The following is a 15,117-nucleotide window of genomic DNA, read 5'->3' on the forward strand; positions in this document are numbered from 1 at the left end:
CTAGTATCTATGTGGACCCTACTACAGTTTAACCAGCTCAGCTATAGACTACACCAGCATGACTAGTATCTATGTGGACCCTACTACAGTTTAACCAGCTCAGCTATAGACTACACCAGCATGACTAGTATCTATGTGGACCCTACTACAGTTTAACCAGCTCAGCTATAGACTACACCAGCATGACTAGTATCTATGTGGACCCTACTACAGTTTAACCAGCTCAGCAGTACCATAGACCCTAAACCCAGGATAGAGGGGCTGAGTGAATGTGGTCTGGACTCTGTGGAGGAGGGTCATTGTGTCAGAGACACTGTAGAAGGACAGAGTACCTGCCTTGTGATCCAGGTCCACTCCTACTCTGGAGGACTGAGGGCCTGATACTTTAGTCACAACATTATTGTGTATGAAACAATAACCACCACTATAACACACTAAACTCCAGGACTTGTTATTGTATCCAAATGCACCATCTGTCCCTGTTCTGCTGATGTCTTTATATGAGACTGCTGTATAAACATCCTCCCCACTCCACTCCACCTCCCAGTAACAGCGTCCAGACAGACCCTCTCTACACAGAACCTGGCACCAGTTGGTGAATCTGTCTGGATGAACAGGATATGGTTGGACTTGGTCTGTATAGGTCACCTTTCTGTTCCCTTCAGACAGAGAGAGGTGTGTGCCTGCTGTGTTTGGGTCCAGTGTGAGCTGACAGGAATCTGGGAGAAGAGCAGAGCAGAGACCAATGAGGGGAGTTAGAACAATAAGTGAAGTCAGATACTGTATCTACCCTGTCTTTGATTAGAGCACAGCAGAGATCAAATCAGAGAAATATGAGGAGTCAGATAGATACCCAGTCTTTGATTAGATCTACTATTGCTATATATTTCTAGAGGGATTGTTAGGAGTGTCAGTAAAAAGAGACTGTTAGTTACTTCAGAATAAAGAGACTCACATTGTAAGAACTGTTCTCTGGTCTTGGGCTCTGGAGGCAGTACAACATCCACTATATTCACTACAGACACACAAACACATTCACAGAGAGAGGGAATGTTATCATCATACCATATTCCACATGTATATGACTAGTAGGGAACTTTCAATGGTCTAAAGTTGATGTTCTTATTATTTTCAACACACCTGTAGTGGAGATCTTGGTCCATTCTCCTTTAAGGACGTCTTCTAGTTTCTCTCTCAGTTCAGACACAGTCTTACTCACATCTCCAAAGTACTGAAGAGGACGGACAACGATGCTGGGTAAGTCTGAAGATACAGTGGTACCGGAGAGAGACTGATAACTCTGGGGGAGAGAGAGAGAGAGAGAACAGAACCAAATGATTGAGAGTTTTAATTTAATATCACATGTATCAAGGCAGTTGAGTTACCTGGAGGAAATGGATGTGATCCTCTGTGTGTGAGAGCTGCTCCAGCTCAGTGCTTCTCTTCCTCAGCTCAGCTATCTCCTGCTCCAGTTGCTCCAGGAGTCCTTCAGCTTGACTCACTTGAGCCTTCTCTTGGGCTCTGATCAGCTCCTTCACCTCAGAGCGCCTTCTCTCAATGGAGCGGATCAGCTCGGTAAAGATCTTATCACTGTCCTCCACTGCTGCCTGTGCAGAGCGCTGTTAAGAGAGAGAGAGAGAGAGAGACTGACTTGTCTTACTTTAATGAGCCATCCTCATTACACTAACACCCCCACCCCTAAAAGCACATTGCGTGCCACCACAACCTCCACACAATCACATTATCCAGTACCCAACACCACAGTACAATACACCATCCAGCACCACATTCCAACCGTCCATCCAACCCCTCCTCTCCAGCCGTACAGACAGCCCCCCTGAGCCCCCATACCTCCTGAAACATCTCCACACTGTTGATCATTTTGTACAACTCAAACTCAACCCTAAGGCGTCAACAGTAATGGCATTACCCTGGCAACACAGAAAAAACATGATGAACAGTCTGTCATTGCAGAAAACGGACACCCCTCCCAGTGGCGGCTCCTGAAAAAATTCTCAGGAGGGGCAATTTTTCTGATGATTTAGGTGACATTTTAAAAAAGATATGTCCAGCAACAACATGAAGACAGGGGCAGCATATAAGTCAATACCAGAAGCATTTATTGACTGATCTGGGGAGATGGATTCCAGTTTCTGTGACAGATTATAAATAATCTCTGATGCCTTTGTTATATTAGCTTTTGGTTGAATGTACTGTCGTAGTAAATATATAATGTTATAGCTTGGTCTGACTAAAATCTTGTGCATGACCCATTTTGTGTTGGGCCTTTGTATTCAATACAATGAACAAGAGTCCTATCTTGTCAGCCTTATCAGCAGGTGGCTAAGGATAACACCCACGCCATAGGTCTCTCAGTTCTTCCAACTCACGAGTTCTTGCCCTGAGGACACACACACACACACCCACACACACACACACACACACACACACACACACACACACATCATCACTGATAAACACACACACACATCATCACTGATAACAAACACACACACACACACACACACACTGATAACAAACACACACACACACACACAAATCCTCTTCTCTTAGGCTGAACATCTGAAGACAGAGAACCCGACTCAGAGCCAATGCAACAGTGACACTAGCCTGGAGGTGACCTCGCCCAACTCATCAGGACCAATCAGAAGATCAGTAATACTAGATTCAACCTACTTCATTTTATTGTATAAAATGTCAGCACACAATGTTTAGGGGCTCTTCTGATAAACTCCCCTACGAGTTTGACGAACGGGTCCGTGCACGCGATTCCAGATATCTTTACCTCTGAATAAACTGCCTTATATTATACAATTATCCACCTTGTCCAAAAGTCTCTACTTGGTCTCCGTTCTCCAGTAAACTTGTTTTATCAACAATAGTAAGGTTCAATGACACAGAAAGCAGTTCAATGTCGGGGTACAGAGTCGCTCTCTTACCAGGATCGCGGTCCGCTCTGACCAGGGGTGAAGCCGGCCGGCTCCACCTCTCTGTCCGGGACTCTGTCATCCAGCCAAGTCTCCCAGCTGTATTGGGATTCCGCTGCCAGCAGCGTTTTCATTATTTAGTCCGTTCGTAGCGGGTATGTACACGATCAACAAGATCAGTCCAAAACCGAAGATCAGTCCAAAGCAGAATGTTTGCAGAATGTTTGTAAACTAAGTCTACAAATTAAAAACATAAAATAACGCCACACTGCAGGTCACAACAGAGACGCTGCTAGCCGCCATTGTCTTAGTTACGTTCAACGTTACGTCACGTATGACGAAAGCGCGTAAGTGCAAGCCCACAGACACCCATAGAGAATGTATTGAAAGCTTTGAAATGTGAAACAAATAGATTTTACATGACAGGCTATGAGAGACTTCTGGGCGATTTTCAACCTGACTGAAATCGCCCAAAAAACGGGCGGGGCCATTTGAAGCACGACTTTAGCCTGATTTGACATTTAGTGGCTGGCAGATCAGACGTGAACACTGATAACTGCTGTTGCCGTGATATAATTGCTTAGAAAAAAATCCCTTCCTTTTTCCCGTTTGGCAGTGCGTCGCCCATATCGCCCTATTGAACAAGCCGTCCCTGACCCCTCCCCAACTCCCAGGTCAACCCGAGCCAACCAGCTATTGGTGTCCAGGGCTCCATGTAATACCCTCCACTGGACGACCCCTGACCTTTCCAGCACTGGGAGCTTATAGAGCACCCTCCACCTATACCCTGCCATGCTCTCAGCCCCCACAACCCCCTGCCACTGATGCCCCTTCACTCCCACTAAGCTCAGAGTGTTAAAAGTCAGTAAGTCCTCCAGACTCTCCTGCCAGTCCCCAGTCTCTGCTGTCACTTGCAGTGGTGGAAACGGTGGTGGCCCCTCCTCAGGCTGCTCCAGCCCTCAGTACTGCAGCATAGAAATCAGAGACCCCTGCTGTATTGAGTCTCTCCTGCCGCATGATGAAGAGCTGCTGATCCAGCCCCAAACCACCAGCCCTCCTCAACAGAGCACATGCTGGTTCCCTCCAGCCCACCTCCGTACGGTACAGTAGCCTCTGTGCTGCTGAGTCAGAACGCTGCCACCCTGACCAGAAAAAATTCACTAACTTGCGCTGCAGGTCCACAAGCAGACCACCGGGGCGTTGAGAATGGCCAATTTAAGCCATAGAGAGGATGCCACCAAGTTGTTGATGATCAGCACCATCCCTCTGTATGCCACTTGGGAGATGAGCCACCTCCACTTCGTCAGCCTCGACACCACCGCTTGTGACACTCCTTCCCAGTTCTTCCTATCCCAACCCTCCGAGCCCAGATACACCCCAAGCATCTTGAGCCACTCACAGCCCCACTGCAACCCCCTGGAAGCTGCGGAGGTGCCCTGTCCCTCCATGCCCCACATAACAGAGCCTCACTCTTGCCCCAGTTTCCCCTAAGCAGAAGACGCCCCCTCGTACACCCTCAAACTATTCTCCAGGGCCTGTAGGTTCTGCTCATCCCTAACCAACACAGACGTCATCAGCGTATGCTGCCACTGCTATGCCTGTCCCCAACCCTATGCCTGGCTCCCACACTCCCTGGAGCCTCCTGCGTAGCAGGCCCAGAAAGGGCTCAACAACAAGAGTGTATAGCTGCCCTGACAGAGGGCATCCCTGGTGAATGCCCCTCCCTACCCAGACTGGCCTACTGAGCCCTCCCCACACCTTGACCATACATGAAGCCCCAGCGTACAGCATTTGAACACAGGCCACAAAATTCTCCCCACAACCAAAACAACACATTGAACAGATATTCATGGTCCACCCTATCAAAGGCTTTCTCCTGATTATGAACAGATTGTCTGTGTTTGAGCATCCTGGTACACAGTACGTTTGGTCCTTGTGTACAATAGAGTCCAGGTGGGACTTCAGTCTGTTAGTGAGGACCTTGGTAAAGACCTTATAGTCCAAACAGAGCAATGCCACAGGCCTCCAGTTCTTTATGTCGCTCAAATCCCTATTTTGGGCAGGAGAGTCAAAGCCTCCCGTCTACAGCTTAGCGACAGCTCCCCCACCCCGACGCACTCACGTCCTGTACGTCCTGTAAAATAATTCCCCAGAACTTTTTATAAAAATCCACAGGCAGACCGTCTGAGAGACAGCAGCTGAGAGTTTGTGAAAGGCAGGGAAATGTCTATTTGATTTATCTGTGACAGAGAGAGTTTGGAAAGGTCTGTGAGCAGAACCTGAGAACACCCAGGATAATAATAATAATATGCCATTTAGCAGACGCTTTTATCCAAAGCGACTTACAGTCATGTGCATACATTTTTACATATGGGTGGTCCCGGGATCGAACCCACTACCCTGGAATTACAAGCACCATGCTCTACAGAGGACCACAGAGTTCTGCCCTCTATAAATCAGATTACAACTCCACAGCCGCAGCCTCATCTCCCCACAACAGAAGTTACCCACCCATCAGGCTCCCTCATCTCCCCACAACAGAAGTTACCCACCCATCAGGCTCCCTCATCTCCCCACAACAGAAGTTACCCACCCATCAGGCTCCCTCATCTTCCCACAACAGAAGTTACCCACCCATCAGGTTCCCTCATCTCCCCACAACAGAAGTTACCCACCCATCAGGCTCCCTCATCTCCCCCACAACAGAAGTTACCCACCCATCAGGCTCCCTCATCTCCCCACAACAGAAGTTACCCACCCATCAGGCTCCCTCATCTCCCCACAACAGAAGTTACCCACCCATCAGGTTCCCTCATCTCCCCACAACAGAAGTTACCCACCCATCAGGCTCCCTCATCTCCCCACAACAGAAGTTACCCACCCATCAGGCTCCCTCATCTCCCCACAACAGAAGTTACCCACCCATCAGGCTCCCTCATCTCCCCACAACAGAAGTTACCCACCCATCAGGCTCCCTCATCTCCCCCCACAACAGAAGTTACCCACCCATCAGGCTCCCTCATCTCCCCCACAACAGAAGTTACCCACCCATCAGGCTCCCTCATCTCCTCACAACAGAAGTTACCCACCCATCAGGCTCCCTCATCTCCCCACAACAGAAGTTACCCACCCATCAGGCTCCCTCATCTCCCCCACAACAGAAGTTACCCACCCATCAGACTCCCTCCTCTCCCCCACAACAGAAGTTACCCACCCATCAGGCTCCCTCATCTCCCCACAACAGAAGTTACCCGCCAATCAGGCTCCCTCATCTCCCCACAACAGAAGTTACCCACCCATCAGGCTCCCTCATCTCCCCACAACAGAAGTTACCCACCCATCAGGCTCCCTCATCTCCCCACAACAGAAGTTACCCACCCATCAGGCTCCCTCATCTCCCCACAACAGAAGTTACCCACCCATCAGGCTCCCTCATCCCCCCACAACAGAAGTTACCCACCCATCAGGCTCCCTCATCTCCCCCACAACAGAAGTTACCCGCCCATCAGGCTCCCTCATCTCCCCACAACAGAAGTTACCCACCCATCAGACTCCCTCCTCTCCCCCACAACAGAAGTTACCCACCCATCAGGCTCCCTCATCTCCCCACAACAGAAGTTACCCGCCAATCAGGCTCCCTCATCTCCCCACAACAGAAGTTACCCACCCATCAGGCTCCCTCATCTCCCCACAACAGAAGTTACCCACCCATCAGGCTCCCTCATCTCCCCACAACAGAAGTTACCCACCCATCAGGCTCCCTCATCTCCCCCACAACAGAAGTTACCCACCCATCAGGCTCCCTCATCTCCCCCCACAACAGAAGTTACCCACCCATCAGGCTCCCTCATCTCCTCACAACAGAAGTTACCCACCCATCAGGCTCCCTCATCTCCCCACAACAGAAGTTACCCACCCATCAGGCTCCCTCATCTCCCCCACAACAGAAGTTACCCACCCATCAGACTCCCTCCTCTCCCCCCACAACAGAAGTTACCCACCCATCAGGCTCCCTCATCTCCCCACAACAGAAGTTACCCGCCAATCAGGCTCCCTCATCTCCCCACAACAGAAGTTACCCACCCATCAGGCTCCCTCATCTCCCCACAACAGAAGTTACCCACCCATCAGGCTCCCTCATCTCCCACAACAGAAGTTACCCACCCATCAGGCTCCCTCATCTCCCACAACAGAAGTTACCCACCCATCAGGCTCCCTCATCCCCCCACAACAGAAGTTACCCACCCATCAGGCTCCCTCATCTCCCCACAACAGAAGTTACCCGCCCATCAGGCTCCCCTCATCTCCCCCACAACAGAAGTTACCCACCCATCAGGCTCCCTCATCTCCCCCCACAACAGAAGTTACCCACCCATCAGGCTCCCTCATCTCCCCCACAACAGAAGTTACCCACCCATCAGACTCCCTCCTCTCCCCCACAACATAAGTTACCCACCCATCAGGCTCCCTCATCTCCCCACAACAGAAGTTACCCACCCATCAGGCTCCCTCATCTCCCCCACAACAGAAGTTACCCACCCATCAGGCTCCCTCATCTCCCCCACAACAGAAGTTACCCACCCATCAGGCTCCCTCATCTCCCCCACAATAGAAGTTACCCACCCATCAGGCTCCCTCATCTCCCCACAACAGAAGTTACCCACCCATCAGGCTCCCTCATCTCCCCATAACAGAAGTTACCCACCCATCAGGCTCCCTCATCTCCCCCACAACAGAAGTTACCCACCCATCAGGCTCCCTCAAGTCCCCCACAACAGAAGTTACCCACCCATCAGGCTCCCTCATCTCCCCCACAATAGAAGTTACCCACCCATCAGGCTCCCTCATCTCCCCACAACAGAAGTTACCCACCCATCAGGCTCCCTCATCTCCCCACAACAGAAGTTACCCACCCATCAGGCTCCCTCATCTCCCCACAACAGAAGTTACCCACCCATCAGGCTCCCTCATCTCCCCACAACAGAAGTTACCCACCCATCAGGCTCCCTCATCTCCCCACAACAGAAGTTACTCCCCCTTCTGCTGTCCCCACCTCTCCCAAAAGCCTTGGAAGCTTGAGCAAAAAGTGACATCTTGGAAGAGCTTTACATGGAATTTCCAATAGGACACCTGCCTGGGCCCTGGTGAAACAGAGAGCTGAGCCCTGACTAGGTGCAGACACATTTTGGAAAGCAAAGACAAGGTCATTGATTTTGGCTCTAACCACTAACAACCTACCCTTACACACCTATTTTGCTACCCCTGCACTAAGATTTGTGCCATGGCTCAGCACCTGCGCCCCCTTACACCAGACCCCCAATACACTTCATTAATCACATCACTGTGTGTCTCTTGCTAAAATAATCACGTTTAAATGTTTTGGTTTGACATATTCCCCCAGTCTCTGCCGCCGTTCATGTTAAGGAAGTCTAACCGTGAAATCTCCATAAGAGGTGGGGAGGAAATCACCACAATCAGAAACCAGTAGAGAAGCCCATAAAGCCGCCATGCCAGAAAAAAACATAAATTTAAGCAGATTCTGAAGACATGCCCTTAAGAACCCATGACCCATTTTCTCAGCCTATACCGCTTCCTGGGTGAGAGGACACTAAACCCCTCATTCTTCATCACGTGTTGTACTGACCTTACCAACCTTCCAGGATCAATCAAATAAGACTCCAGCAGAACCTTCTTTTTCCCCTTTAGTCTCCATAAGGAACCTAGAAAGTTCTCTCAGCGTATATACTGGGCCCTCAGCCTGACTGGCTGTCAGCTCTGGATCCAATGAGCCGTCTGAAAACGAGACCGACTTGTCCTCCGCTCCTCTTCCTCCTCCTCCATTGGCACGGTACCCAAAACAATGGCATTTTGAAAGTTCTTAGAGCAGTCATTTATTTAACCAGTTTACTCTTTATCTACTACCATTTGCCTTTTTGTGTTTAACATTTTGTGGTTTGTAATCTAGCGGTTAAGAGCGTTGGGCAGTAACCGAAAGGTGTCTGGTTCGAATCCCCGAGCCGACTAGGTGAAAAAATCTGTCGATGTACCCTTGTACAGATTTAGGCACCTAACCCTAGTCGTTCTGAATAAGAGCGTCTGCTCAATGACTCACATGTAAATGTAAACTAGGCCTCTGTGAAAGCTTGGCAATAACTTATTTAATATACATTATTCCCAGACAGACTCCTCTGAAGACAGGCAGGCAGCACACTCCTGAAAACTAACTGCTCAGCAAAGCAAAGGCTATTTTGAGAGCTACCAGATTTATATATAAAAGTCCTAGCCAGTCCTACCTATCAATCATATTGCTGCTTGTAGCCTATAACTGATGATCCCCACACTAGAAACACCCAAAACTATCTGTGCTAGCAAACCCTGTGTTCCACCCCTCCCCTGTGTAACCTTGAGGTTTGTTAAGAAACAAACATTTGTCTACAAAAAGAGACATGTTTAACGGATTCCGCTTGGCACCCAGCCGAGAGCACACGAAAACCACTTGCAAATTTACCAAAACTAACCAACTACTTGGGGTCTGTTCGGAAGCAATAAACGGAGGCAGATTAGCCACCACAACTCTTATCGAAAGAGGCGACATCTGCACCAACACACCCCTCACAAAAATCCCCCTCACAACAAGACAAACCTTTTTCATTAACCCAACCACCGCCTTGTTCATTCTGGATGCAGAGTGCAGATGTTCCGCTCCAACCTGTTCGCCGACCATGAGCAAAACTTCCTCCACACCTTTCTCCGGAACGCACCCGAAGCGACAGCGTTTCTTCTCCACTCGGTTGAGGCCATCACGCCGCCCTAACAAACTACCCCTACTCCCCCCTCAACTCTAAACGATAAACAGTGGAAACCAATAAACAAACCCTCCACCATCAGAAAATAAATCCAGAAAATACGCAAGAACCAAAAGAAAAAATAATAGTAGCCCTCCTCACGAACCACAAAGTCTCTCACAGAACCAACTTCTTCTTCTATGATATAATGGCGGTCCACAAACCAACGTTAAAGGTGCATGCCGCCACCTACTGTGCTGGAGTGTGTGGTCAATCACGGTTTCCAACATTTCTAAATCCTCCTACCTAACTCAGTACTTCTGAGAAAATAAAGAAGAGCCCTACTAACTTCTAATAGACCCCCACATCCCCAAAATCCCTTCCAACCCCCCAACACCGTCCAACCCCAATGACCCTACACTTCAATCTTTCCCTCTCTTCAACATACTTACAAGAATATAACAACACATGTTCCACCGTTTCATCGACCGTACCCCCAGACTCAAACCATTCCCATGCTTGCCAACCAGATGTAATGACGAGTTCAATGTACAATGTCCTAAGCGCAATTGAGTAAACACCACCTCTTCCTTCCTAATCTGACTTTTGAATCTTGGTCCATCGACCTTTCTGTAAAACTGTCAACTATTCATATAAATGCCGGCCCTTGTGCTCAGAGTACCATCTCTTCTGCCACACATCTATCAAAATGGCTCTGATCTTACATTTGGCCTCACCTCTACCCAGTGGAACATTAATATCAATTATATCTAGTTTCAAAGCTCTTTTAGCTAACTGGTCTACAATTTCATTCCCTTCCACACCCGAATGTGCTGGGACCCAGCAGAATCTCACTACTAAACCCATTCTCTCAATTCTCCATAATAACATTAATACCTCCAATAGCAGGTCACTCCTATTAGATTTACCAGATGATAAACTATTCAATACAGACAGAGAATCTGAGCATACTATAATTCTAACAGGTTGTACGTCCTCCACCCACTGGAGGGCAACTATTATCACCAACAGTTCAACTGAGTATACTGACAGTTCATCTGTTAGTCTTCTACATATCTGCACATCTAATTCAGGAACGTAAACGCCTGCTCCTGTGAGCCCACTATCTGGGTCCTTGGATCCATCTGTGAAAAGTGGTAGAAAAGCATAAAATCTTCTACCAATGTAATTGTCAACCAGTTTCACTATATCACTGACTTCAGACCAATCTTTCCTTTTCTCTACCAAGGTTAGATCAACAACAGGGTCTGGGAGTAACCATGGAGGAACATCCCCTATCACCACAGAAGGGCCAACCTCCAACTCCCTCAAACCACTCTCATCAGCAAGCTTTCCAACTGTCCAACCAAAACCACTGCCTTGTCTACTAGTATATTCCCAACAGTCATCTAGAACAGTAGCAGTGGGATGCTCAACCTCACAGCCTTTCAACCCAATAAGATAATGACCATTTTTTACGCTGTATATCCAAAGGCATCTCTCCTGCCTCCACCAGTAAGGCACATACAGATGTTGATTTAAATGCACCAATACATATCCTTAAAGCTATATACTGGATTCTGTCAAGCTTCTGAAGCCAAGTCTTTACCTCTGTTTCATAAACTGTACACCGGTAATCAATTGTCGTCCTGATCAGAGCTCTATAAATATCTATCAACAATTGGTTATGAATGGGGTGCTGACAGGCAGAGACCCACACAACCAACTACTGCAAAAGTGATGGAATGAGAGAGGCAGAGACATCGTTACAACACTGTACATTGCCATAATATAAAGTTTCTTCTTCTTTGGAGTTTAACGGCGGTTGAAATCCAATATGTTGCATTACCGCCCCCAACTGGACTATAATATAAATCTATTTTACTTTGTGATACAAAATGGGAAAAGGGGAAAGGAACATTTAATTAAAAACCTTCCAACTAACCCTACACTCATTAAATACCCACTACCCCATTCCACTACTTTGACCCTATCTGCTCCTGCACCATGCCAACGGCCTGGGAGGACGGGACACCACCACTCAACACACCCAGTAACTCTTCTGAAGTCTAATCTTGTATGCCCAAATACTTCTCTGCAGCTGCCACCACAATATCTATTTTCTGTGATTTACTTTCCATTTCTACGGTACAGTTGATAACCATTGCTATGAACTCTAAGAAGCTAACTTTACTGAAGCATATATCACTCGTTGGCCTATCCCTCTGTGCTGGCACAGATCTACTACTCACAGGGATCCTCTCAGGATCTCTCACCCTTGACCCATTCTCCTCTACTTCCTTCACTGCCTCAGCATATGACACCTTCTGCACTACTCTGACTCTAGCCACCTCAACCTGCATCTCTCGCACCGGACACTTCCGATCCCCAGCAACATGGGCATCCCAACAGTTGACACACACAACTTTATCCACCGAAACTACACAAACCTCTATCCATTGCCCTCCTGCACACTTCCCACATCTTGGAATCTCCCTCCTACAAACTGCTGCAACATGATCATAAACATTGCACCTGAATCAGTGCAGTGGATTCGGCACAAAGTTCTAACAGGATAACTGATATATCCTACCATGACTTTCTCTGTTAAAGACTCATAACTCAAAAGGACTGACTCCTCTGTTTCACCACGCTCACCACCGGGTCTGTGTTGCACCAAACGGCGGGAATCACAAACACCAGCAGTCTTCAACCTTAATTGCTCCACTTCTACACTTAACGCTACCCCAGAAATCACTCCTTTCAATGGTGCCCTGTTCCAAAGAGCAAAGCAAGAAACAGATCTTGACCCAAGTTGCGTGACACGGAGCGCCCACTCCCTCTGGTCAGAAGAAACACAAACAAATATCCCAAGTCCACTACAGGTTACCTTCACTGATTCAACTGCACCCAACTCCTTTCCCACCCACCCTGAAACCAAAAATTTAACTCCTACTGCACCAGATTCTTCTTTATCATGTCCATTGATGCCAGGCTCTGGTTCTGAGCTCTTCACCACACCTTCTACCTCACTTAACTCTCCCTCATTCATTTCCATTTCACCTCCAGAACTCAGTCTGAGCGAATGGCTCATTCTGTTTTCACTTGAATTATAACATTTGAAAGTCTCTATTCCTTTGAAACTTTTGTGAGTGTAATGTTTACTGTTAACTTCTGGTGGTTTATTTCACTTTTGTTTATTATCTATTTCACTTGCTGTGGCAATGTAAACATGTTTCCCATGCCAATAAAGCCATTTGAATTCAATTGAATTGAGAGAGAGCGAGAGCTCCATGTTAATGTATAGGGGACATGAGTCGGTCATGGTTACTAATGGTTATGTGATGAGGTAGCCCCGCCTTCAACTTCAAAATCAGTGTCGGCCCTCAGCCCAATAGGGAATGTCCTCTTGGTGTAACGGTCAAGATGTTGTTTTCTCCCTCAGTAGACCCGGGTTCATATCCCACGGGTTACATTAAGCAGTATATTCTCTGAAAGGGGTCCAGACAGCCTGTTCCCAACAGTGGAGCCAGTGGGATTGGATAGGGGGCCCCTCTCTCTCTGACTGGGGGAGAGATGTGAAATGGTGTGTCTCCTCTGGCCAACAATACTCACCTTGAGAGACTCCACAGCCTGTTGGAGCTCCTTCAGGTCCTTCTCTCTCTCCTGGAATCTCTGCTGGACTTTCTGCTGACTCATCCCCAGCTGCCTCTGTGGAGAATCACTCTTCAATGAGCTATCAAGCTATATTTGTCCACTAGATCAATAGTATAGTAATGGGACATAGTACCCATAGAAGTTAGGGATTAATATGTTGAGGAAGAGTCTGTGTGAAATTATATTACTATGTTATGTGAATGATTATAGTTTTAACAGTGCACAAAACAGGGGAGCTGATTGGGTGTTTGATAACAAATGATAATGGTGTTTGATAACGAATGATAATGGTGTTTGACTTTAGAAAATGGTGATACATTTGGAGACTCTGGGTTAACATATCTATATAATCAAGGTTTGTGTTCATATTTGTTCTGCCGTGGATCGATTTCATTTGAATGATCTCATATTCAAACAGCCTTAGTTCCTACTGTATCTTTAATTATTTGTTTATCAGACAGTCACCAACAAGTAGTTCTGGTCTTACCTGTTTCTCAGTCCTCTCTGCTGCAGCTGACACTGTATCATGGCCTTTATGTTCATCCATCACACACTGATAACAGATACACTGCTGATCGGTACGACAGTAAACCTCCAGCAGTTTGTCATGATGAGAGCAGATCTTCTCCTGTAGTTGTGCGGTGGCTTTGACCAGCTTGTGCTTCTTCAAAGCAGGAGATTCATAGTGAGATTGGAGGTGAGTCTCACAGTAAGAGGCCAGACACACCAGACAGGACATGAGGGCTTTCTGCTTTCTGGTCCCAGTGCAGAAATCACACGCCACATCTCCAGGTCCAGCATAGCACAGAGCAGGAGGGGGAGCAGCCTGGAGTCCTGTCTTCTTCAGTTTCTCCACCAACTCAGCCAACATGTTATTTTTCCTCAGATTAGGCCTTGGAGTGAAGGTCTCTCTGCACTGAGGACAGCTATAGACCCCTTTCAGAACATCCTGATCCCAGCAGCCCTCAATACAGCTCCTACAGTAACTGTGTCCACAGGCAGTAGTGACCGGCTCCTTCAGTAGATCCAGACAGACAGAACAACAGAACTGGTCCTGGTCCAGCAAAACTCCCTGCTGAGCCATTTGGACAGTTGTTCACTCTCACACAGACAGACGACACAGAGAATCAGATCAGTTTCGTTTCCTCAGAAGAAAGTTTGTGGGAGGGGGAGGGACTTCCTGGTTCTGCCAGAAGGGTGGGGTTAGAGGGAGGGAGGGGTTAGAGGGAGAGAGAGAGAGAGAGAGAGAGAGAGAGAGAGAGAGAGAGAGAGAGAGAGAGAGAGAGAGAGAGAGAGAGAGAGAGCGAGAGAGAGGGAGAGAGAGAGAGAGAAAGAGAGAGAGAGAGAGAGAGAGAGAGAGAGGGAGAGTGAGAGAGAGAGAGAGAGAGAGAACTGTCCACAATGTTAATAGAGACAAAGATTTGTGTTCCTAGGTTAGGGCCCTTAATATGGAATACATTAAATAGAGTGGTTAGAATATATAAAGGGTATCAGTATCTATGAAGTACATATGTATAATGCTTTTAATGAATTGTGTAATGCCTTAAACTTGCGTGCTATGACACCAACTATAACCATCCATAATAACTAATACGTGGTTGTAAAACTGTACAATGTGTTATAGATAATTAGCTACAATGGGGGAGGGGGGACTTGAAATGGATACAATGTACTGTAGCTGAAATGAATACCGTATGTATTGACTGATCATTGAGAATGATGTAACA

At 47.5% G+C, this 15,117-nt stretch overlaps 1 protein-coding gene across 1 annotated transcript; it reads right to left on the reverse strand.

The window, feature by feature from the left end:
* Positions 1 to 207: 207 nt before the first annotated feature.
* Positions 208 to 14,474, reverse strand: LOC123484166 (tripartite motif-containing protein 16-like). The gene is made up of 6 exons (XM_045214175.1): positions 13,878 to 14,474; positions 13,349 to 13,444; positions 1,386 to 1,619; positions 1,141 to 1,300; positions 956 to 1,015; positions 208 to 719 (listed from the first exon to the last, which is right to left on the reverse strand). The coding sequence occupies exons 1-6, from the start codon at positions 14,472 to 14,474 to the stop codon at positions 208 to 210; spliced, it is 1,659 nt and encodes a 552-aa protein (XP_045070110.1).
* Between the last annotated feature and the right edge of the window lie 643 nt (positions 14,475 to 15,117).

This window comes from Coregonus clupeaformis, unplaced genomic scaffold (assembly GCF_020615455.1).
Source record: "Coregonus clupeaformis isolate EN_2021a unplaced genomic scaffold, ASM2061545v1 scaf0209, whole genome shotgun sequence".
In the NCBI taxonomy this organism is placed as follows: domain Eukaryota; kingdom Metazoa; phylum Chordata; class Actinopteri; order Salmoniformes; family Salmonidae; genus Coregonus; species Coregonus clupeaformis.

Coding starts and splice junctions, on each gene's coding strand:
- LOC123484166 (XM_045214175.1), bottom strand. CDS start 14,474: ATGGCTCAGCAGGGAGTTTTGCTGGACCAGGACCAGTTCTGTTGTTCT. Junction 1,301..1,385: donor ATCACATCCATTTCCTCCAG/GTAACTCAACTG, acceptor TCTCTCCCCCAG/AGTTATCAGTCTCTCTCCGG. Junction 720..955: donor CAGAGAACAGTTCTTACAAT/GTGAGTCTCTTT, acceptor CTCTTCTCCCAG/ATTCCTGTCAGCTCACACTG.